Source organism: Ascaphus truei, chromosome 17 (genome assembly GCF_040206685.1).
Source record: "Ascaphus truei isolate aAscTru1 chromosome 17, aAscTru1.hap1, whole genome shotgun sequence".
Lineage (NCBI taxonomy): Eukaryota > Metazoa > Chordata > Amphibia > Anura > Ascaphidae > Ascaphus > Ascaphus truei.
The window spans coordinates 1081861-1107899 of NC_134499.1; the positions used below are offsets into that span (position 1 = coordinate 1081861).

Below are 26039 nucleotides of genomic sequence, written 5' to 3' on the forward strand. Positions count from 1 at the left end.
TGGAGAAGTCTTCGATGAGAACTGCAAATATTATTGCACGTCGGTTTAAATGAAACGTTTCTGTTGGAGGATTTCCATGAGGTTGTAGTGGAAATTAAACAGGGACATACTTGAAAACGAGAGATAACTCTCAATGTATTACTTCCTGGTAAAATATTTTATAAATAAATTTAAATACTATTTTTAAAGCAGCAGTTAAAGCAATATACTACATGTGTTTTGTTTGTTTGTTTTTTTTTTTTAATCAGTTCTGTACTCTGAGAAAATACTTGTGGCATTTAAAAAAAAAAATGTTTTAAAGACAAATTTAATGTTTCTAATGTAGGAAGCATTGCCAACGTGACAGCCCCCTTCCCCTTCTGATAGGCTCTGGCTCTTGAACCCGCCCTCTCTAGCAGTGAACCAATTGTATCTTGTAACTGCCAAGTCAATCATATTCCAGGAACTAAAAATGTTGTGCAAGAACTGAATTAAATAGCCCTGAGCAAGCGATCGATTACAGGAGAACCGATCGATCTGCAGCTGAGCTAATCACTTGTCAGCGTACAGATTGTATTGATGCACATATTGAATGGGGGGGAAAAATATATATATATAATTTTTTTTTTTTTTTTTTAAACGGCAGCTTGAACTGCAGCTTTAACTGGGGTAAAAGTACATCAATTCAGTATTTGAGTCCATAACAAATGAGGACCTTTCCCTTCACAGAAATGCCTTTTTAGCCCCTCTCTGGTTCTCTTGCGATGTCCTTTCCCTCCATCTCCTTCGCAGAGCAGCCGGTGGTTTCTGGTGAGCTGGGCAGCATCTGTGTGAAACTCCATGAAATTCCCCAGGAGGCCTGTTACTGGCAGAAAAATAACTCAAGCAGGACCTGGAAACAGCTTCTGTGAAACATTTGGGCAGACACGAGCTGTGACTATCGTTGCTGCGGCAAAAAAGATGAAAGACACCTGTTTTTGAATGTTTTTATTTTAAGTCAGGCAGGAATAATGCAACAGGTATGCTAGGAAAAGACCCGGCCTCGCTTGTTTAGGCAAATTCCCACATTTCATTTGAAGAAAAATAGATTTCAGCACGACCAACACGTAATATGTCCGACTCCTTTTCCATGACTTTGAAGTTATCTTGCACACGTAGAAATGGTTTGTGCAGGTGGAGCCTTCCACATGCAGCAGGGTGCCAGCGTGTTTCTGCTCTAATCTGTGTCTGTGTTTGGTCTCTCTGACCCACATTCCTTTCGGCCGGCAAACCCAGATCAGCCTGACACAGGCCAGACTTTTCCGCTTAATCCCCTCATTCAGCGCGGGGAAAGGTGCTTCATTTGGGAGGGTGAGCAGCAAGGAAGCGCAGACACACGATGGCCGATCTTCAACAGCAGTGACAAAAATAGAGAGCACAAGGAAAAGGTGACAAGCTGGATGCTCATTTAACCCCTTCAGCTTCCAAAAGACCTTTGTGCATTGTTTTGAAGGTTCCTCTGCCTCAGAATATTTTAAGTGAAGACGCGCAGAAGTTTAAATTCATCAACTTAATTATGTTTGTTTTTTAAACTAATGCAGTAGAGTAGTGAGCATCATCATTGATGATACAACTATGGCTTCTTCAGCCTGTTTAAGGTACATATTGACATTAATGTTATTTCTCTTGGATTTAAAACTTCATATTACAGTATATATACCCTTTTTTATATATTGTTTTTACATGTAAAAATACTATTTTGTCTTGGGTTAAGATAAAATGGCGTGTGGCATGGTGTTCTAGGGCTGCGTCTGTGGCGCTTATATTGGCTTGGGTTATCCACGCCTAAATCAACTTCTTAGACTGACATCCTCTTATATGACTACAAAATATTTGTGCTGCTTTTGCATTTTATTTACTCTATGGCTTTTACCCATGGTAATTTTCATATTTGCATATATCCACTGCAAAATCATGCAGTCTGCGCAGTATATATTTGGTTTTCGGATGTGATTAGAACACAACAGGCAAAACCATGTCCGTCATCAATGATGACAATGTGTGTGGGAGGAAAAGTCTCCCCACGGGAAGCGTCAAAATAAAAGGCGTGTTCAGAGGGGCAGTGTCCATGAAACGGTGAAAAAGTGGAAGAACTGCCTGGTGGGTGCTCTAACGGAGAAGGTAGTTCTGCAAACTGGGGGAAACCGCAAGGAATGAGGTGAACAGGAAAACTAGACACGCTCAGGAGTGAAGGACGAGTTGGTGCAGGGAAAGAAGCCATAGAGTGACCTGGAAAATGTGAGTTACAATAAATGTGTCTGCAAAGCATAAGGGCGTGACGTAGATGAGGAGAAATCGGACACGAGTGCCACGTGCTGCAGTATATGAACGGAATATGCCAAAGTGATCGCAGTAGTGAGGTTTGCAAGTGAAGTGGATCTGTATGGACATGCAGTATGTAGGCTTGGTAAAATGGAATGCTGGTTGTACCAGCGTATGTAGGAATAAATAGGTGTTGAAGGAGAGTTTGTCGAAGGTGTGTGTGTGTGTGTGTGTGTGTGTGTGTGTGTGTGTATAGATCTATCGAGAGATCTTGTAACTAAACAATTTGTTAATGGACTATTTCTCTGCAAGTCTACAGTAACTCACAGCTTCATGTGTAAAGCTACAAGTATTCCCAGTTTGTTTGTTTTCAGTCATTGATAACATTTAAAAAAAAAAATTATTCCAAAGCTCATGTGAAAAAAGCTTGCAAACGTTGTGCTAAAATGTCCTAATAAATTTGCTCCCGAGTTACTTTTCTGCACGTTTACGGGAACGGATACTGGAGAAACATGTATTATTTGACACATTGAGTGGAGAATAAAGCCGAATGTAGTAATATTTCTATCAAATGGGGTAAGGGGAAAGCGAGAATTCTCCCCTGGCTGGGAACCTTCTTTGCCATTTCTCACATTGTTAAAGTGACCGCTGCTCTCTAACGCATTTCATACCAGAGAACTTGAGCATTATTGTTTGTTTAAAAAAAATAAAGAAATATTTGTGTGTGTATCAGTCTCGCACGTTCCTGTAGATTGTATGGTAAAGTGCTCGGTTCGTGGGAATACATTACCCAAAACCGTAATCCAGTGTAAATAAAGAAACGGCACATTTGCAGAATATGAATAGAAGGGTATTGAGCAAAAAAAATAAAAAGGCAAAGCCCCTGCAATGTGCTATTTCTTTCTTTACACTGGACTACGTGAAAGATATATAAGATAGTGATATAATCGCGTGCTGCCTAAACACCCGTGGTTTCCCAAACCGCAATTGTGACCAAGTTGATTCCAACTGGCGGCTGCAACTAATGTGTGAATCTGGCAGAGGGATCCCAGACGCGAGTGAGCCGCGGACTAGAGAGAACATGCACGTGTGCACACGCACGCTGAGAAGCCAATCCGGAAGAAGGGTTGGAGTGCCCCCAGAGTCACCCTCTGCTTTTTACCAGCAGGGAAAGTGTGAGTTGTCCCTTTCCCCTCTGTGTTGTTTGTGACATAAAGTCTGGGGGGGGGGGATCCCTCTGAATGCCTGTATTTGATGGGAGACAAACTCCGAGAGAGTCCAAGCAGCGCTTTAAAAAATAAAAATTCCTTTTTTTTTTAATATCTGTACCCGGCGTAACGTACACAGATCTTAAAGGTTATTGATTAAACATTACTCTTTCACCCCTCCCTCTAATGCCTTGCTATCTCGTCTCATGTCCCATCTTCCCCCACCTTACACTCTCCTCCATCATGCTCTGCTCCTCTTTGCACACACTGCCTTACTGTGTCTGCTCCTCTCTGGGCACAGAATACTCCCTCCATCTCCTACTCCTCTCTCTTCCACACCTTGCTGTCTCTCCTCTCATCTTTGCACACTCCCTCCTGCCCCATGTGCACACTGCACTCCATTCCCTCCTAATCCATATGTCCATCCATCTCTGTCTCCTCTCCTTGCTGTCTCTCTGTCTCCTCTCCTTGCTGTCTCTCTGTCTCCACTCCTTGCTGTCTCTCTGTCTCCTCTCCTTGCTGTTGTTGCTTAGAAACCCTGTAACAGCTGAACCTTTGTACGTAAACATACCCAAGCCTTTTATAGAGAGAGCGATGCAGCCTTTGATTACCTTTATTGAAAACTGGTTACCTAACCTGCCAATCGATCAGCAAAGATCCTGCTTCCCAGGATTCACTAAATGGCCACCTTTCAGTTTCAATCTATCCTTCAGTCAGTGTAACTCAGCAGCTACAATGTATTCTTATTACTAAGGAAACATTGACTATTGTTACCGTTTGCCACTCAAACTGCCGGAACATTCGCAACAAATTATCACAAACAGGAAAGTGTTGCAAAGATCTTGCACTGCTTGGGAGGTGGGCTAAAGCCTGCGATATAGTATATTGCAGCTCATTAATGGCATTAAGAGTTAAATCAATACAAATGTAGTAAGAATCACCTACTATGGCATGAACGGCTCCTTTTTAAATGGAAAAATACCCTACATACAAGCATGAGTTTTACATTGCTGGAAATTACAGCGGTGGATGGGTTAAAATCTTCCACCCCGGGAGCACCTGCTGTGCTTTTGTTCTGTACATGCGTGTGCGTGATCTGAGAGGATTCATGTGCTCTTAGAAATAGTTACAACTAGCTGAGAGACCCGGCGTTGCCCGGGATGTAAATGCGTAATAGGTAGTATTATTTATAAATGGTGGAACAATAGGTGATTATTTGGAGGGGATGGGAGGGGGGGAGAGTGGACAGGAGGGGGGGAGAGTGGACAGGAGGGGGGGTGACAGTGGACAGGAGGGGGGGGAGAGTGGACAGGAGGGGGGAGAGTGGACAGGAGGGGGGGGTGACAGTGGACAGGAGGGGGGTGACAGTGGCCAGGAGGGGGGGAGAGTGGGCAGGAGGGGGGTGACAGTAGACAGGAGGGGGGGTGACAGTGGACAGGAGGGGGGGGGGCAGTGGACAGGAGGGGGGGCAGTGGACAGGAGGGGGGTTGGTTTGGTTTAAATTGACGGGTCCCACCCTCCTCTCCACTCCCCCTGTATCTTTCTCCGCTCCTGACCCCCCCCCCCCCCCCACCCCCCATGTGTAGCTCCGGTCCCCACTCTACAGTGTCTGAGACACAGTGTAACACACACACACACGCACACAGACACACACACAGTGTCCCACACACACACTGTCACGCTGTGACACACACACACACACACACACACACATACACACACTCACTCACACACTCACCTCTCCTTCTGGCCGCCGCCATGTTAGTTAGTCCGCGAGGGAGGAAGGGGTCCTTCCTTCCGCCGCCATCTTAGGTGCCGCGTGGCAGCGGTAGGCTGCCCTGGCCAATGCCTGTCCCCGCGCCGGGGAGGTGAGGGGAGGTGAGTGGAGGGAGCGGGAGGTGGGTGGAGGGAGCGGGAGGTGGGTGGAGGGAGCGGCAGGCTGCCCTGCCCACTGCCTGTCCCCGCGCCGGGGAGGGAGTTGAGCGGGAGGGAGGTTAGGTGCCGCGTGGCAATGGTAGGCTGCCCTGGCCAATGCCTGTCCCCGCGCCAGGGAGGTGAGCGGAGGGAGCGGGAGGTGGGTGGAGGGAGCGGGAGGTGAGTGGAGGCAGCGGCAGGCTGCCCTGCCCACTGCCTGTCCCCGCGCCGGGGAGGGAGTTGAGCGGGAGGGAGGTTAGGTGCCGCGTGGCAGCGGGAGGCTGCCCTGGCCAATGCCTGTCCCCGCGCCAGGGAGGTGAGCGGGAGGTGAGTGGAGGTGAGTGGAGGGAGCGGGAGGTGGGTGGAGGGAGCGGGAGGTGGGTGGAGGCAGCGGCAGGCTGCCCTGCCCACTGCCTGTCCCCGCGCCGGGGAGGGAGGTGAATGGAGAGGGAGGTGAATGGAGAGGGAGGTGAATGGAGAGGGAGGTGAATGGAGCGGGAGGTGGAGGGAGTTGAGCGGGAGGGCGGTGAGTGGAGCGGGAGGTGGAGGGAGGTGAGTGTGATGGGGGGGGAGAGGACAGAGAGAGAGGTGTGTGTGTGTGTGTGTGTCCCCTTTGGCCCGTCACTCCACCTCAGGCCAATGAGAGGTGTGCGGGGGCGGGCGACCCAAGGGACCAATGAGATTTCCCCTAGGGACACCGGACATCCAGACAGGCAGGCAAACATACAGTGCTTTCACTAATATAGTATAAGAAGAGATAGTGACAAACTACTCAACCATCACACACTTGCGGCTCTTCCTTGTATAGTCCCCTGTTTTACAAAACCTATCCGTGTTGGCGTTGTGATTTGAATTGTTGAGCCACTGCAGTAGTAGAGTTACCATCCAACAAGACGCCTTGCTGTGTTTTGCAATGCTCACAGGGTTTACGACATGGTCGTAAATGGGGTCAAACTGTTGCCCTGTGGTTAATCGCCCTAGCTGCTCTCTGGTAGACAAGGCTTTAATTTTACACATCACACAATCTTGTTCTTCAGCACATTAAAAGCCTCAAATACATCTCTGAAGGATTAATTAATAGAAAATAGAATGTTTCCCCTGAGATTCCCATCGTGTTAATCGCCGGAGAATGAACGAGCATTCTAAAAGCATTGATTATTTATTTTTCCCCTCTGCTAAATGCTACTGTACATAAGTAATCTCCTCTCCCCAAAACTGGTCGTGTTCAAACCACTTCTCGGCAAATCCCACCACATTTATGGGATTGTAAACATTGTTAATCCCTACAGTGCTGGAGAAGCCAGCAGGACTGCTCTGACTGCGAAAAGGTTAAGCTGAAGGGTGCATATGTTTTTGGCTTGTTTATGGTTTGTACAGGTCAATGAGTCCTTGCTTTTATGCCACCGATATTGATCCGCCGCATCAGAATTTAGTGAATCCTGCTCTAATCGCCCTATGTATATTTTTATTTATATAGCGCCATCTATGTACATAGTGTTTCACAGCAGTAATACACGTGACCTAATAATATAACACATAATGGGAATAAGAGCTTGAGACATTAAAGTAACATTACAAAATGTCCCTGCCCCGAAGAGCTTACAATTTGACTTTTGGTACGTGAGACTGGATTCTGTACATGGGCAGGTAACCCAACTTGGAGTAACTGGAGTCTCCTATCTCAAACACAAGGCTGCTCCACCCCTCTGCCCATCACACACATTTGTAGATCTGTGGTGTGAGCGTGTAGCTGGAACTGCCTTGAGATGAAGTTGTCCCCCTCCCCACACCCCCACCCCTGCACAATCTCCGCAGTGAGGAATAAAACCTGCCCCCCTCCCCACACCCCCCACCCCTGCACAATCTCCGCAGTGAGGAATAAAACCTGTCCCCCGAGGCAGATGTCGCAGTATGGACTGAGCTCACACCTCCCGATCCTTCCCTTAGCAACCTGAGCAGTGTCATGTCTTTCCACCCATTGTATTGGTTGGTTAAAACCCGTTAGAAACCCGTTAGATGGGTATGTTCACTGCCCTGCTTCTCTTTTGCATATGAAATATGAAGGCATTTCATTTCTGCTTTGTAGCCGTTTTGGTTATTAATGTCCATTTCTGGACTTCATTTTCCTGATCAGTACAGAATTTATATTCAGATGTTTTGCACATTATTTCCAACATGTACCACATAGCCAATGTTTGTGATTGATAGACGTGCAAAGTGTTTAACTTGTAACTATACTTATGGTTTCATCTTCTTCTTCTTATACTATATTAGTGAAAGCACTGTATGTTTGCCTGCCTGTCTGGATGTCCGGTGTCCCTAGGGGAAATCTCATTGGTCCCTTGGGTCGCCCGCCCCCGCACACCTCTCATTGGCCTGAGGTGGAGTGACGGGCCAAAGGGGACACACACACACACACACACACACACACACCTCTCTCTCTGTCCTCTCCCCCCCCATCACACTCACCTCCCTCCACCTCCCGCTCCACTCACCGCCCTCCCGCTCAACTCCCTCCACCTCCCGCTCCATTCACCTCCCTCTCCATTCACCTCCCTCTCCATTCACCTCCCTCCCCGGCGCGGGGACAGGCAGTGGGCAGGGCAGCCTGCCGCTGCCTCCACCCACCTCCCGCTCCCTCCACCCACCTCCCGCTCCCTCCACTCACCTCCCGCTCACCTCCCTGGCGCGGGGACAGGCATTGGCCAGGGCAGCCTCCCGCTGCCACGCGGCACCTAACCTCCCTCCCGCTCAACTCCCTCCCCGGCGCGGGGACAGGCAGTGGGCAGGGCAGCCTGCCGCTGCCTCCACTCACCTCCCGCTCCCTCCACCCACCTCCCGCTCCCTCCGCTCACCTCCCTGGCGCGGGGACAGGCATTGGCCAGGGCAGCCTACCGCTGCCACGCGGCACCTAACCTCCCTCCCGCTCAACTCCCTCCCCGGCGCGGGGACAGGCAGTGGGCAGGGCAGCCTGCCGCTCCCTCCACCCACCTCCCGCTCCCTCCACCCACCTCCCGCTCCCTCCACTCACCTCACCTCCCCGGCGCGGGGACAGGCATTGGCCAGGGCAGCCTACCGCTGCCACGCGGCACCTAAGATGGCGGCGGAAGGAAGGACCCCTTCCTCCCTCGCGGACTAACTAACATGGCGGCGGCCAGAAGGAGAGGTGAGTGTGTGAGTGAGTGTGTGTGTGTGTGTGTGTGTGTGTGTCACAGCGTGACAGTGTGTGTGTGGGACACTGTGTGTGTGTCTGTGTGCGTGTGTGTGTGTGTGTTACACTGTGTCTCAGACACTGTAGAGTGGGGACCGGAGCTACACATGGGGGGTGGGGGGGGGGGGGTCAGGAGCGGAGAAAGATACAGGGGGAGTGGAGAGGAGGGTGGGACCCGTCAATTTAAACCAAACCAACCCCCCTCCTGTCCACTGCCCCCCCCTCCTGTCCACTGCCCCCCCCCTCCTGTCCACTGTCACCCCCCCTCCTGTCTACTGTCACCCCCCTCCTGCCCACTCTCCCCCCCTCCTGGCCACTGTCACCCCCCTCCTGTCCACTGTCACCCCCCCCTCCTGTCCACTCTCCCCCCCCTGTCCACTCTCCCCCCCCTGTCCACTCTCCCCCCCCCTCCTGTCCACTCTCCCCCCCCTCCTGTCCACTGTCACCCCCCCTCCTGTCCACTCTCCCCCCCTCCTGTCCACTCTCCCCGCCCCCTGTCCACTCTCCCCCCCCTCCTGTCCACTCTCCCCCCCTCCTGTCCACTCTCCCCCCCTCCTGTCCACTCTCCCCCCCTCCCATCCCCTCCAAATAATCACCTATTGTTCCACCATTTATAAATAATACTACCTATTACGCATTTACATCCCGGGCAACGCCGGGTCTCTCAGCTAGTATAATTTAAAATAAGACCCCGTAATCAAAGTAAATGTCAAAAGTGCAGTCTAGCTATCCGTTCAGCATGTTGTCAATTTAATATTAAACAAATTATGTGTCCCTGAATTTGTCTGCCTCGGCTTTGAAAGAGATGGTGACGGTAGGGGGTAACCAGGCTACATAATAAAGGTTAAGCCCTCTGGTTACCCCTGAAACCGTGGGGTCCCTTGTAGCTACATAAGCACCAGGAGCCAGGGATAATACATGAAGAAAACCTTGCTTTTTTTCTTGTTTTCATGTTCCCTTGGCCCTAGAACTGGGAGATTTCTTGTGTCAGTTTTAGGGGGGATATTTGGGTAGACATGCAATTATTTTGTTTGCAGGAGTTGGGGGGCCGAAGTTACCGGTAGTCCTTTATTTTCTTCACCCCACCTCCCGCCCTAGCGAGCAGGCATGATTTGCCAGTACGTGTGGTGAATTACACCAGGGCAACCCAGTATCCCCCAGACTCCTGGATTTCGAGCCCAAATATCCCAAATCCATTTACCTTATAAAAAATAAGGTTCTCCGATGTGTATACTTTATAAAGTGTACTTTATAATGTTTAAGACATTTTACTATAAGTCTCTATGCAGTCAGCCAGAGCATCAGCACAGACGCCGGCATGTCTGTATAGAGTCCGTAGTTCAAAGAAGAGATGATGTCCAGAGGTGAGAATACCGTTTGGTGGGCGAGGAAGGGCGAATTGCCAAGTCCGGAGAACAAAGGGCACCCTGTGGGGACACCTTTTGTATCTGCCAGACTTGGTGGAGCCTGCCCAGCGGGTGGCAGTGAGTTAGCTGGGGAAGATACAGCTCGTTTGCGCTTCTCCCATTGGATAAATCATATTTCCAGCTTTTCGAGCCGGCTTGGCACACCTCCTCCTCCTGACGTCAACCCAGAGACAAGCCCCTGTTTCTATTGGCTGGCGGGGAGGAATTCCCATGCTCTGATTGGTCGCTCCTCCCTCCATGCTGAACATGGCTCAGCGGAGCATGTGTAAGGAGAAGCCCCACTCGGAGAACCAGATGATTTTGAGTCGATGAAGCTAGGGCGGGTTTTTCAAAGGTGCTCTGTTCCAAATAACAGAGCAACCGGCTTCGTTTTGAAGCTAGGAAAGTCTGCCCAGCAGCTACTAAGTCAGACGCGAGGACCAAGTTCTTATGAGAACGTAGCGGTCGTGGTCAGAAGTTCCTGCCGAAACAGTTCTAGGACTATCGGGACTAGGTCCTGGTCAGGAGTTTCTGCTGAATCTCGATCCAGGGCGCCCGGAACAAGGTTCCGATCAGGGTCCTTGCAAGCGGGCGCCCTGCACCTAGGAAAGGCTCGATCTCATACCCCAGACCCCAGGAAGTGTGTATATTTCTGTATTTTGTTGTATTTCTGAGGTTTTATCCAAATAAACCCCATTTTATTTCACTGCCTTTTGCCTATTGAATGATCCCAAAAATATAAATGTGTTAAAAGACCTGGGCTACCGTGACAGAGATTTTTTGTTTAAGTGCAAATTGAGATTTGGAAACTGGTTCATTGGGGATTAACAGATTGTATTTCCAGTTTTCTATTTGATTGAATATTTGTGTTGTGGTATATTGTTTTTTTTTTTAAGTTAGTTTTAAAGGCTTCTAGTTAATTAAAGCCCCTTCTATGTATTTATTTATAAAATATACCTGGATCTTGGGCTGAGCTGTATGTTGTATTAATTAAAGCCCCGGCCCATGCCTTAGCCAGATTTATAACCGGCAAATTGCCGTAGTGGACAGATTATAGTGTGGCGGTGGAGCACATCTCGTATATTTAGAGTTCCTTAAGCCTACTTCTCTCTTCCGCCTCCGATGTATCCCAGCTCAACTGCTTTCTGCTAGAGAAAATATTCCTGTGTACTGTACATCTTCTGTAGTCCCAGCACTAATCTCACAAAATGAATGTAACCCAAACCCGCAGTGTGCAGTGGAGATGCGCTAATGTGATTTCACAGCACTGAGTCCTTCTTCCAAAACACCTGCCGCAGGCGTCCGGAGGCCACCGTCATACTTCTAATGTATATAACGCAGGAGGTATCAGTCAGGCATGCTTGGAGACTCATTACTTAATGCATTACTAATCCTTGGGGTTTCTAATCCGAAGAGATTACTATTCCAGTTTTCTCTCGCGCACGCACACACCCACCCTCTTCTGCCTCGTATTTTTATCACTTGGTGTTTTTCTCACAGAAGAGGGCAGGTTTGTGCAATTCTAGGAAGAGCTGCAGTCAAAAGGATACTTCCAGTGCTGGAAAATGGCCGTGTTGTTTCATGCCTCCTGTCTTTAAAAATAATATAAAATAAAATTGTAAGAATATGAATACCTCCTATAATTTTATTTTTTTTATTTCAGTTTGTATAGTGCCCACTGCACGTTGATCAGGGGCGGGCAACTCCAGTCCTCAAGGGCCACCAACAGATCTGGGTTTCAGGATATCCCTGCTTCAGCACAGGTGGCTCAATCTTTGACTGAGCCACCTGTGCTGAAGCAGGAATATCCTTAAAACCTTACCTGTTGGTGGCCCTTGAGAACTGGAGGTGCCCACGCCTGGCATATAGAAAGGTTTAAAATGGGTGCGACTGTCCGTATGGCCAAAACATTGCCCCGTTCAACCAGAATATCTGGGTACCACCTCCCATTTACATGTGCCTTTTTATACCGCATTCATTCCCTTGGTTTTAGGGGCAGGAAATGCATGGTTTCTGTGACCTTCGACACTTGGAGATTGAGAAATGTGTTTCAGAAATGATTACTGTCGGAGACACATTTACCTTGCCTTGCATAAAGGTGCGCTCACAATGTGCATCCCAGCGGCACAAACCTGCAACTACGCTTCATAACAACTTGCTTCATTATAACATCCCCCAGCCGGTTTGCAACTTGAGAACAACACTCTAAAATATTTTCCCTACAACCAGCCCCCACTAAATATTTGAATAACTAATCTGTTTTCACACTTATCATGTTAACTTTAGATTCTTTTATCTGTCCCAAAATGACAGATTGTTAGATTGTGGTAACTTTGCTAGGCCAATTTGTTGGCAATTTAATGAGTATGGTATATAGTGTATAAGTAGTGCCTATATACTTGTATATTGTAGTGCCTGTATACTGCGTGGTGTGGTTTGCCAGTAAGTTTTGGATAAATTTACAAATATGATTCCACCTACAATTTATTTGTATTTATTTCATAGCTAGGAAGCAGGGGGTCTCCGGAGCGGGGCACTGCTAACTTAAGCTCCGGAGAGCCCCCCTACTTACCATAATACTTGCATCCGAAGGTGCCCCCTTCTCTGCTGGAAAAACAAGGTTTTACATTTCCCGTGGCACCCAGCCTAATGGGAAGCCGCTGAGGATATGTTGGCCGGCGTGCCGCAGGAAATGTAAGGACCATGAAGTACCGGCAGCACCTATGGAGGTCAATATATCGGGAAGCAGGAGTCCAGTGAGCTGAAATGAGGTTAAGCTCTGCACTAAATACAAACGGGGTGGGGGCTTACCCCTTGGAATCCTCCTTTACAATAGCTCAGAGATGTCAGTAGCTGCTGTTGTGGTTCATAACTTGGCATGGATGGCTACAAACCCCAGGTTTAATGCTGCTAATCTATACAAGGTTAGGATTAGGTTCCCGTTGCCTGGAGAGATGGGGATTTGCACCGATATGAGTGTCCAAAGCCACGTCTGACCAACCCCCCTCCTTTAGCGGTGCTGATTTTTAAGACTTGCAAAGTGTTATTCATATTCAGGTATAAACACAGAACATTAGCCCCTCTTGCTTGTGACCTCCATAGCATTTGAGCTTCATGTAGTTTTGTGTATTTGAAATGGCACAAACGAGTGTTACAATGAAGCTCACTGCAGTATAACTTTTTGCTTTTGATAATCTTGTATCTCGCCCTTCAATCCTTCACAGAGCATTATGACGGTGTCTGTTTTGCGTGACCCTTTGGAGTGGACAGAAATGGCCACCGGAACTCCTGCTGCCACGATCCCTGGCACGGCTACCCCCAACTTCTCCTGGACCCCAGAGGAGCAGCCCTTCACCATAGAGCAACCCATGTTTCTCATGACGACCACCGCACAGGCTATCTCCGGATTCTTTGTCTGGACCGCTCTGCTCATCACCTGCCACCAGGTATCTACCTCTCCTCCTCCGTCTGAGCATTGCGCGTTCTGTAGTATACACAGCTTTTGCAACTCTGATCAATAAGAGCGCAATGAATCCTGAATAAATAAACTCATACATGAGTTACAGAACACCAATGATGGAGACACAGCCATTGTTGGGTTTTTTTGCCCCAAAGGGCCCCTCCTGTAACATACGATTAATTTAGACACTGTGTCTTCACTGCAAACCATTCATTCACACTTGTATTGGCTTGGTCATAGTAGTGGAGAAAAGATTGGAAAGGAACCTCACTTAGTGGCAATCCCTGAAAGCTGACTAGAAAACAATATTTGGCAAACAGTTTAACAATCCAGTTGTCATGCTTAAAGGGGCATTTCTTCTTGTCAGATTTTGTGGTTGTTTTAATAAATGCAGCCGTTTTTGTTGACTTTTAAGGCAATGCAATTATCTAAGCTGCCGCTCTCTCTATTCTGCCGAGAAAGATCGGGGAAGAGCCTGCTTCCTGGGGCACACAATATGGCCGCCTATTTCAAATGAAGTGCTGTGGCTTCCTAAATAGTTGCTATAGAAACCCAGAGGCATAATGCCTTACAAAAGAGCATAAAGAGGGAGGAAAATGCGGTTTGTGTGATCTAATACTACAGATGCAGCGGCCGTTATCAGAACATTTCACGATTTGCATACCCAGCTCGTGCCACATGATTTCTTCAAACTTTCCCACGTTGAGACGTGTTTTTTCTAGTGGCGGCGATTTTTTTTTTTTTTGTTTTAATACACATTGAATATTGAATTAAATGCTGCTTAAAACATATAGAATTATGCTTAATGCAAAGATTTGGCTGTTTTTGTTCCTTTGAAAGTTGAGCACGATTTATTTTCCCTTGGGGTCCCTGAATGGGGGTTGTTTTGTCATTAAGTGTTTTCTTTCCCCTTATCCCACCGTGTCCTTATCAGAGAGCCAATAAAGATTAGGGTGGGGGGCTCTGCCTGTGCAAACTCTTGTAGAACACAGTGATGTCAGACAGAAGGGAGCAGGAGGAGATCGCGCCCCTCCCACGTCTCGCACGCCGTGTTTACATAATACCGTAAACAAATAATTTATAAATACTTACAGGCGTCAGATTTAGGTAATGCAGATCTCGCCCACTAACCCTGTCACTGCCATTAGTACACTTTGCCCCTAGGAGGGACTGACCCCTTAACCATGTCACTGCCATTAGTACACGTTGCTCCTAGGAGGGACTGATCCCTTAAGCATGTCACTGCCATTAGTACACTTTGCCCCTAGGAGAGACTGACCCCTTAACCATGTCACTGCCATTAGTACACGTTGCCCCTAGGAGAGACTGACCCCTTAACCATGTCACTGCCATTAGTACACTTTGCCCCTAGGAGGGACTGACCCCTTAAACATGTCACTGCCATTAGTACACTTTGCCCCTAGGAGGGACTGACCCAGCATTATGTGTGATTCAGTAGTTGTCCATCTGTTTTTTTTTTAATTTATTTTTTTGATGCGTTAGGAAAACATTGAGAAGCCCCTAAACGTATTTGAAATAATAGTGTTAAACATGGTGGAGCAGGTACACAGTCAGTGATGTGGAATGGAAATGTATTTGCAGCAGGAGGTAAAGAGGTTAAACGGTGTACGTCACAACCCCTCTCCGTGTATTTGTTTGCTGTGCTCCCCCTTGAGCTCTGCGATACATCAACCTGCTCTTCTTAGGCTCACATTACACAGGGAGTCTGCTGCCTCCCTAGTAACAAAGCCGGTACCCAGCGACAGGTGTTCAAGAACAGCCTACAGAGGGTGCGTGGCTTAACCCTTCCACTGCTGCAGCAGGCCTGGCATGGGTGGCCTCCCTATGTTCCTACAAGCACTCTAGTACTAGTTTCTTGGCGAGTAGCGTGCTAGCAATAATTACACCGGTTTATTTCCGTCTTGTCACATGAGGAGAAGCACATTGTATGTTCACAATGTGACGGCAGATGACCCCTTAGCCCCCCTAGGCTGCCCACTTTCTTATCTTCTGTGAAACACAAGACCTTGTTTGATCCTCGGCTGCCTTCGATATTTAGAATTTAGCCTCGAGTCTCCCCAAAGCATGTTAGAATTTCCTAACTATAACTGTAACTATATTCACCCATACCACCTCTGCTGGGAGGCTGTGCCCCGTGGACACGAGACATCCCTTTAATTCATTGCTTCTTCATGTTTGAGGTAGCAGTGTTGTGAATGTTTTGGCTGTCCAGGTATAGTGACCACACCGTTGCGTCCACCAGTGATATTTAATCTTTTTTTCCTTGCATGGTGACATGCGATATCCGGCTTTTTCAGTGTCCTAGTTACAGTGGTTCTAGTGCAATATTTCACTGTGCTTTAAACGTGTTTTGATGTCATACCTGAGAATATTGGCCTAATGTGGCTGCTCAAGCTGATGCTTTAGTGCCGGGCGGACAACTCCAGTCTTCAAGGGCCACCAACAAGTCACGTGTTCAGGATATTCCTGCTTCAGCACAGTTGGCCCAATCACCTGTGCTAAAGCAGGGATATCCTTAAACCTGACCTGTTGGTAGCCCTTGAGAACTGGAGTTGGCCACTCCTTCGCTGCGTACTGATAATGTGAAGTTCTGTAAGGTCTTTAATTCTGACCACGTCGTGTCTGAGAAGGAGGACATAGAACAGCTGTGTGATTCGGATCAGAACTCCAGTCACTGGGATCACTTGATCTCTTGATGCACAAACTAGATCTTCGTTCATTGATAAGCACACACCATTATGTTGCCGCAGATCTGGAGACCAATCGGCAAATATGGCAAGTACAAAATGTGTCCGCCAGCAGAGGAATAAGGTTAGGGAACAAGAAATAAACCGCCCCTACAGGAAATAATATGAAAGATATAACGTTGTGTGATGGGTCGGCTGCTTTTCTTTCTAAAACTCTCTATATTCTCACCTGACATGTTGAAGCATTATCACGGAAACCGGTCTGTTTTACAGACACCGTCGCTCTTAGGATCAAAGTAAACTGTGTGTGTGTCAACACTTTGCACATAGAAATAAGTCCTCTACTTATGCTGGATTTATATATTGCCCACAGTGTATGCTGCACTTTGCAAAAGTGACAATAAAAGTGCCATAAACAAAATCAGACAATTGGAAAGGAAATCCCTGCCCCACAGAGCTTACAATCTATGTCACAATAGAATTTTTTTGATGTCTACAGCTGGTCTTACACGACAGAAAAACTTTCCAGTCTTGGGGGGGGGGGGGGGGAGAAGGGTGCTGCTTAGCCGCCCAGGAAATGAGAAACTAGTTTTTGTTCCTGCAACCGCACAGGTAAAACTTCCGAGCTGCTGTTAACCATTCAACTACTGCGAGGTCCTAGTGCTATTTTGATTGATGAACATGTTGAATACCAAGCAATCAAGAAATGAGTTGATCTAGGGAATAATTTGATTGGCCAATTCTTGGAGTTAGAAAGAAATTTATTTTCCCCTTATGAGATATCATTGGATAATGTGTCACTGGGGTTTGTGTTTGCTTTCCTCTGGATCAATATACTGTAGGTACGGATATAGGATAAAGTATCTGTCTAAATTTAGCATAGATTGAACTTGGATGCATGTCTTTTTTCAATCTCGTCTACTGTGTAACTATGTAACTTTGTAACAGAGTCCAGCCCCGAAATGGTACATTCAGAGAGGGAAAAACAAAATTGTGTCACCAGAAAGAGAACATGCAGGAACTTTTCATGGGCATTTCCCAACCTGTTCCCTTAGTACTGGGGAGCCCCTGAGATCGGATCTGGGTGTTTGTACCTCACCAGCAGATCTTTTAATGGGGCAATCCAAGCACTTTTTTTTTTTAACCAGCGGTTTGAAGCAGGGGATCTCTGTAGCTTAACCCCATTAGTTTCAGCTCCAGTGACCTGCTGTTTTCAGAGATGCTTACCTCCGTAAGGGGTGCCGGAAGTGGCTCCGACTGAGCTATCTGGGGTTTAAAGCTCACGTCACGTGGCCCAATAAGAAGCCGAACCTGAAGCAGAGGGCCCCTGGAGATAAAATGAATATGGTTTCGCTCCGGAGACCCTCTGCTTCAATCCTGTTAAAAGCAAAAATCCAATGGGTTTGTTTTATTCAGCCAGATTTGCCCCTTTTTTCATTTCAAATGTAACTTTCCAATGTATACCCGCCCAATGCAAGAACATCCCAAACGCGCATTGTAACTTTCCAATATATACCCGCCCCAATGCAAGAACATCCCAAACGCGCATTGTAACTTTCCAATCTATACCCGCCCAATGCAAGAACATCCCAAACGCGCATTGTAACTTTCCAATATATACCCGCCCAATGCAAGAACATCCCAAACGCGCATTGTAACTTTCCAATGTATACCCGCCCAATGCAAGAACATCCCAAACGCGCATTGTAACTTTCCAATGTATACCCGCCCAATGCAAGAACATCCCAAACGGGCATTGTAACTTTCCAATGTATACCCGCCCAATGCAAGAACATCCCAAACGCGCATTGTAACTTTCCAATATATACCCGCCCAATGCAAGAACATCCCAAACGCGCATTGTAACTTTCCAATATATACCCGCCCAATGCAAGAACATCCCAAACGCGCATTGTAACTTTCCAATGTATACCCGCCCAATGCAAGAACATCCCAAACGCGCATTGTAACTTTCCAATATATACCCGCCCAATGCAAGAACATCCCAAACGCGCATTGTAACTTTCCAATGTATACCCGCCCAATGCAAGAACATCCCAAACGCGCATTGTAACTTTCCAATCTATACCCGCCCAATGCAAGAACATCCCAAACGCGCATTGTAACTTTCCAATCTATACCCGCCCAATGCAAGAACATCCCAAACGCGCATTGTAACTTTCCAATCTATACCCGCCCAATGCAAGAACATCCCAAACGCGCATTGTAACTTTCCAATGTATACCCGCCCCAATGCAAGAACATCCCAAACGCGCATTGTAACTTTCCAATATATACCCGCCCCAATGCAAGAACATCCCAAACGCGCATTGTAACTTTCCAATGTATACCCGCCCCAATGCAAGAACATCCCAAACGCGCATTGTAACTTTCCAATGTATACCCGCCCAATGCAAGAACATCCCAAACGCGCATTGTAACTTTCCAATATATACCCGCCCAATGCAAGAACATCCCAAACGCGCATTGTAACGTTCCAATATATACCCGCCCAATGCAAGAACATCCCAAACGCGCATTGTAACTTTCCAATATATACCCGCCCAATGCAAGAACATCCCAAACGCGCATTGTAACTTTCCAATATATACCCGCCCCAATGCAAGAACATCCCAAACGCGCATTGTAACTTTCCAATGTATACCCGCCCAATGCAAGAACATCCCAAACGCGCATTGTAACTTTCCAATATATACCCGCCCAATGCAAGAACATCCCAAACGCGCATTGTAACGTTCCAATATATACCCGCCCAATGCAAGAACATCCCAAACGCGCATTGTAACTTTCCAATATATACCCGCCCAATGCAAGAACATCCCAAACGCGCATTGTAACTTTCCAATATATACCCGCCCCAATGCAAGAACATCCCAAACGCGCATTGTAACTTTCCAATGTATACCCGCCCAATGCAAGAACATCCCAAACGCGCATTGTAACTTTCCAATGTATACCCGCCCAATGCAAGAACATCCCAAACGCGCATTGTAACTTTCCAATGTATTCCCGCCCAATGCAAGAACATCCCAAACGCGCATTGTAACTTTCCAATGTATACCCGCCCAATGCAAGAACATCCCAAACGCGCATTGTAACTTTCCAATCTATACCCGCCCAATGCAAGAACATCCCAAACGCGCATTGTAACTTTCCAATCTATACCCGCCCAATGCAAGAACATCCCAAACGCGCATTGTAACTTTCCAATGTATACCCGCCCAATGCAAGAACAGCCCAAACGCGCATTGTAACTTTCAATGCTGCGTCACAGTTCCGTTCTCCACCTTTAAGGAGACCCATCAAGAAAAGCTTAGCACGCCGCACATTCCTTAATACATAGACCGGCCGCGATCTGCAAATGTAACCCCGCCCCTAACTCCTCCCACTCATCCATCTCGTCACATGCGGACGCAAATGTCCCCCAAAGTGGTGCAAGCAGGATTAATACATGAACACGGTCTGTCGCAGGTATATTTTAACACGGGGCTGGGACAGTGTAACGGCTTTGCACAGGAACTTGTCATTTGGTCCATAGAGCCCATTGAGTTTAAAGGCTGTGATGGGTGAGCTATAGATGCTGAGTCCTTTTTCTATGTCGGGGGCTCAACTCTGGCCCTCAACACCCCCCTCCCATAACCCAATAGATCAGGTTTTCAGGATATCCCTGCTTCAGCACTCAATCACTGGCTCAGTCTTCAACTGCACCACATGTGCTGAAGCAGGGATATTCTGAAAACCTGACCTGTTGGGGAGGCTCGAGGACGAGTTGAGTCTCCCTGCTCTGTAGCACCGGTGTGTTTGGTGAATCCCGTGCCTTGTGTTCTGCTTGTCCCTAGATATACATGCATCTGCGTTCCTACAGCTGCCCCAACGAGCAGAGGCACATCGTGCGGATACTATTCATCGTCCCAATATACGCCTTCGACTCGTGGCTCAGCCTCCTCTTCTTCACCAACGACCAATACTACGTGTACTTCGATACAGTGCGGGACTGCTACGAGGGTAAGTGTGTGTTTCTGTGTGTTTCTGTGTGTTTCTGTGTGTTTCTGTGTGTTTCTGTGTGTTTCTGTGTGTTTCTGTGTGTTTCTGTGTGTTTCTGTGTGTTTCTGTGTGTTTCTGTGTGTTTCTGTGTGTTTCTGTGTCTGTTTCTGTGTGTTTCTGTGTGTCTGTTTCTGTGTGTTTCTGTGTCTGTTTCTGTGTGTTTCTGTGTGTCTGTTTCTGTGTGTCTGTTTCTGTGTGTCTGTTTCTGTGTGTCTGTTTGTGTGTGTCTGTTTGTGTGTGTCTGTTTGTGTGTGTCTGTTTGTGTGTGTCTGTTTGTGTGTGTCTGTTTGTGTGTGTCTGTTTGTGTGTGTCTGTTTGTGTGTGTCTGTTTGTGTGTGTGTGTGTTTGTTTGTGTGTGTGTGTGTTTGTGTGTGTGTGTGTTTGTTTGTGTGTGTGTGTTTGTTTGTGTGTGTTGTTTGTGTGTGTGTTTGTGTCACGGGAGACCAGTCCGTTTACACCTTTTTAACTGGGATAATTTACTGAGCAAAACAAGGTGGTAGTAAAATAAATTGTAGTTTATTCGCACAAATTTGCTTACACACTATGGTAAACAAAATACAGACAAAAATACACACTTATTGGGGGTCTGGGGTAGAAACTAGACTTTCCTAGGTGCGGAGAACTCTAAATAAGAATTTTGCCCTGACTGAGACTTGGCCCGGAATCTCCTGGTTCCCAAATCTGCGTGTAGTTCCACACCCCTCCCTCCCTTCTCTTCTGAGAACTTGGACTTTTCTTGACCGCGAGCTACCACCGATCCTCTGGAACCAAAATCGGCATCAAATCCCAGCCGCGACCGCTAGGTTCGATTTTGAGAACTTGGTCGCAAAAGTTGGGACTTGGTCTCTGGCGGGCGCTTTCCTGGCTTGAAATTGAAGCCGGTTCCTCTGCTATTCGTGCAAGAGCAACTGTGAAAAGCTCGCGCTCTTGCTACTGGGGATCTCCAATCTGATCGGCTCACACGTTCTTTGTAGTATTCTGAGTTTCATTCATGGAACTCCGCAACCAATCATTGCGTGGGAACTTTCTCAGCAGCCAATCGGAGACAAGCTGGTATGAATAGCCGGGTCAGCGGGAAAAATGAAATTGCCAAAGGACACGCGCAAGTTTGCCACCTCCGACCCTGGCTATCTCAATGCCACCCACTGGGTCAGGCTCCACTCGGTCTGGCAGAGCAAATGGCAGCCCGGACGACTGCCATTGTTCTCCGGACCAGGGTACTTAAGCGCTTCCCTGCCATCCAAGTGGTTTTCACACCTCCTGTATCCTCTGGCTACTTTGAACTCTGATGTCCAGCAGACTTACTGGCACCTATGAGTTAGCCCTGGCAGCCTGCCTGGACATCGGTTCCGAAAGTCCCACTACCTTTACAGTACACAACAGTACATTACAGTATTAATAAAATATGCTCTAATCCATCCTAAGTCTCTGGGCATTAACTGGGGTACCCCCCATAACCTAGGGATCCCCTCAGCTTCAGGGACACTTTTCATCCCAGTGCCCCATTCACCTTTCTCGGCTATGCTGAAGCAGGGAACTCTAGCAGTGAGTTGCGCTAACGTTTTCAAGGCAATGTTTTGCCTGACAATTTGCCTACATGTATCCAGGAATCGGGCATGATTCACGGGTACATTTTCATGGGAACAGACAACTCCGGACCCCAACCTCCTAGCTACATTCTGACAACAATTCCTCCACAAAACCCCCCTTGAAACTCCTCCCCTAGCAATCCCTGCTCGCTGACATGCCCGGAAGGTAAAAACACACAAAATATTTTTTATTACATGTGATGCACTGAAAGATACAATGTTACTGCATTCAAGAGCCAACTCTCTTGAACCCTTATATATGGATCGGGGGTAACCAAAAACGGGCTTAACCTATATTTGAGAGCCTGGTTACCCCCTACCGTGACTGTGTCACCGAGCCCCAGCTAATGAGACGATGGTCCTCACACATGATCGGGGTCCCGAGAGCCTGGATGTTCATTTGAATATTCATTTAGTTGCAGGAAGATGAAAACGCAGTTGCTTCAAATTTTGGCCTGTGTGTCAACAAATTTCCCCGGGATATACAAACACATACTTTGCGTGGGGTGTGTGTAATTTACAAGGTCAAAGTTAAAGACAAAACGCAAAAGCCATATTTTTATTTATTTTTTAGTGTGTGTGTGTATTCATGAAGGTTCTTTAGTTGAACCAAAACTTTGGACATTTATATGCCAATATTTATTTGCTAGGGTCTGCTTGCTGAGATAGAGATATAGATATTTTTGAGATAGATATCAAATAGATCTATCTCGGGCAACTGCTGATATGTATCACACCCGCATACTCCTGTATGACGTGTCTGACAGGTCTCCTGACGACAAGGCCACACTTTGTTCATCCTATCTCCTAGCAACGCCTGCTTATCGCATCTCACCGGGGAGTTTCACAGCAGCAAAGTATTTGTGCAAAGGTCATCTCTATAAACAAAGCTTCCTCCGCTACTTGATAACCTGCTGCCCTCCCTGTCATTCCAGCCCTGAGCTCTCCTACCTCTCATACACGCTGCTCTTCTACACTAGGGATGGCCAATTCCAGTCCTCAAGCGCCCCCCCCCCCCCCCCCCCAACAGCTTGGGTTTGAAGGATATCCTTGCTTCAGCACAGGTGGCTGTCGAAGACTGAGACACAGATTGAGACACCTGTGCTGAAGCTGTAATATCCTTCAAACCCGACCTGTTGGGGGGGAGCTTGAGGACTGGAATTGAGAACCACTGTTCTACACCACCACTCCCCATGCCAGCCTAGTCATTAAAATGACCACCTGCACGTAGAGACGAGGGTTAAACGCTCCGTGTTTACTTCTGTATTCCTATTGCCACAATGACCGTTAAAGGGCCTGCGGTACTCGCAATCCTGTGATTTACGGTTAGACCTTGTATATAGGTTCTAAAACCTATAGATGGCCAACTGCTACACCTCAGGTTCTTTAGAAGATGTTTAGAACAATGTGGGACCTGATTCAACCGTGAGCTACCAGGAGCTAGAGATCCAGAGAGTCACTTCTCTTATTGCCCCTGCAATTACCTTTAATCCTCTCACCGCTTCTCGGGCTCCCCTTTGCTGGTATCCTGATAGCACCGTAGCACTGCTGCTGTATTTTTCCTTGGCCTTTACACCATGTCTCTTGAGAGATCTGAACCTGCATTTACATGCATATGTGGGGAACCGATGCAAACGTTTAGTTTAAAGTGAAATCCAATAAGGGGCAGTATGATCGCCAGCTGGTGATCCATCACCAGAAGTAAAGAGACGGGGATATGAAGGTGAAAAGTGAAATCTCCTGGGTTTGGTGCCAGTGGGATGGATCATGGTGGAAGACCAGTTTGCATTTTGACAGCGTGAGGGTTATTACAAATGTTGCCCCAATCTCACAACTTGTTCTCTGCAGCTTTCGTGATCTACAACTTCTTAAGCCTTTGCTACGAATACCTCGGCGGTGAGAGCAACATCATGTCCGAGATCCGAGGAAAGCCCATCGAGTGAGTACCGGGGTCACCTTCCAGGAAGGAGGTTGGCCTTTTAGAAACGGCAGATGTTTCTGCATGGTTTCCTAGATTTCCTTTTTGAGCCTTTTTCACTGCTCCCCTTAAAGAGGCAATCCAAGTTGGACTTTTCATTATTATTATTATTTTTAAATTGGATTGAAGCAGTGGGTCTCCAAAGCTGACCTCCATTAATTTCAGCTCCGACGACCACCCCCCACCACCCCTCCCCTGCTTCCGGAGGTACTTGCCTTCACTGGGAATGCCGGTAGCCACTCCGACTCGGCTACCCAGGTTCACGTAATGGCCACTTTTCAAAGCTGCTGCGCCCTGCGGGCCAATAAGAAGCCATGACGTCATTTGGTGCGGCTTTCTATTGGCCCACGTGACGCAGGAGCTTTAAATATGCACAGGGTCCAGCACCCCCTTCGGAGGCAAGTATCTTTTGAAATCAGGTGGTCCCCAGAACTGAGATTAATAGGGTTCAGATCTGGAGACCCCCTGCTTCAATCATATGTTGAAGGGTGGGGGGGGGGGGGTGAAACGTCTTGGATTGCTCCTTTTTTTAAAGATTTTATTGTGGTTTGTGATGACCTGTAATGGACCCGAAAGAGAGTAACTATAGTGTACAGTGCTTTTGAAACCTTACAGGTCTCCTCCACATGTGTATTTACTTCTACACTGCGCAAGAAGCCCTGCAGATTTTAATTTCTTTTAGAATTGGACATACACAATCTTTGCAAACTCAACCCAGACCCACAGTACTCTAGCACGTGAACTTGTGTTATTCATTAAAGCGTTCGACATATCTACATTTCTCTAGAACCAGAGCACCCACTGGAACTTTGCACAACTTTTCCTCTACTGAAAGGAGTGTTTTAATGCTGTCCAATGCTCAATGTGTCCCTTCTCCACATTGTGACATACTAGGTCCAGCTGTATGTACGGCACTTGCTGCCTGTGGGGGAAGACTTATTCCATCGGCTTCCTGCGCTTTTGTAAACAGGTGAGGGACCATCTCATGGCGGAGTTGTGGGGATCTCTACTCGTCTCCGAGTTCCAGTCGCAATTATGCCTCTTTTTTTTTTTTTTTAAACCTAGTTGAATAGGAACCTCGGGAACTAAACCGCTCAAATTTAGCACCACAGACCACCTGGTTCCTTATTTACTTAATGGTGTAGTCACCGATAAGTGGGAACAAAATGGCTGCCAAATCTGGTGGGTCATGTGGCAAATAGGAAGTCGCAACTACGTTGGTTTGCAGCTTTCTGTTGGGTAGACATTTTAAATACTCTGCAGAAACACCAGTAACTCAAGCGGTGTCATGAGTGAAAACTCCCGCCCTCGATAAAGGATCCTCGATTCCAAGTGGGTTTTAAAACTAAATTATTCTGGAAGGGGAGGATGTATGCTTTAATGTTTGATTTAATGCCCGACAGGCTACACTGCAGTTCTGCGTGGTGAAACCGCTCATGGCAGCTGTGACCGTCATACTCCAGGCATTTGGGAAGTACAAGGATGGAGACTTCAAGTAAGTGATGTATGTATGTATGTATGATTATTAGTAGATGTGGGGATTCTCATTGGTCCGTCGGTCCGCCCGCCCATGCCCCGCTTCCCCCACGGCTCTCATTGGCCAAGAGGTACGCTGACATCATGGACACACCTACTCCACTGTAACATACACAGACACAAACACACACTTATCCCTGCAGACTCACCATACCCCCTGAGACTGTCACCCGAGACTCTGAAGCCTAATAGCCTTGGAGACTCTCTCCCTGCAGACTCACCCTACACCTGGGATCACCCCTGCTGAGTCAGACACCCACCTTGGTACGTTTAACCCACCTCTCTGTCCTCCACCCCCTGTTACCCGTCCACGCTCTCACAAATGACGACCTCGGCACTCCCCTTACTGTCACAAATCACTCCTCCGCCTTCCCGCCCGCTCTGCGCTCACCAGCCCGATTACTGTCTGCACCGCTACTGCCCACCTCTGGCCCCATCACCCTGTCGCCCGCTCCATGCTCAAAATGTCCACCTTCCCGCATACATTAATTGTCAATCAACATTTCAGCCTTCATAGACCCCGCAATTGTCCACCTTCCATGTACGTGTCCAAATTTATGCCTTCCCACCCGCTCCACACCCGCTTGGCGGCACCGCTACTCGGCTAAAATGGCCGCCTTCCCGACAAAGCCACTTCAGCAGGACGCTTACTTCACGGCCGATACATACATTGGCCCGATCAGC

The 26039-nt window shown here is 47.6% G+C and overlaps 1 protein-coding gene across 5 annotated transcripts in view; it reads left to right on the forward strand.

Annotated features, from left to right (window-relative positions):
* Positions 1-733: 733 nt before the first annotated feature.
* The window catches only part of TMEM184B (transmembrane protein 184B), a 32716-nt gene continuing 7410 nt past the window's right edge, over positions 734-26039 (forward strand). Inside the window, exons 1-6 of one of the 5 annotated variants that reach the window (XM_075573677.1) lie at positions 734-2256; positions 13244-13465; positions 20048-20213; positions 23690-23780; positions 24714-24789; positions 25223-25314. In XM_075573677.1, coding sequence (XP_075429792.1) covers positions 13250-13465; positions 20048-20213; positions 23690-23780; positions 24714-24789; positions 25223-25314 — 641 coding nt within the window. In that variant the 5' untranslated portion in view covers positions 734-2256; positions 13244-13249. Of the gene's footprint in view, positions 2257-13058; positions 13077-13209; positions 13466-20047; positions 20214-23689; positions 23781-24713; positions 24790-25222; positions 25315-26039 lie in introns of those variants that run through there. The other 4 variants (XM_075573679.1, XM_075573678.1, XM_075573676.1 and 1 more) reach the window with 4 other exon arrangements.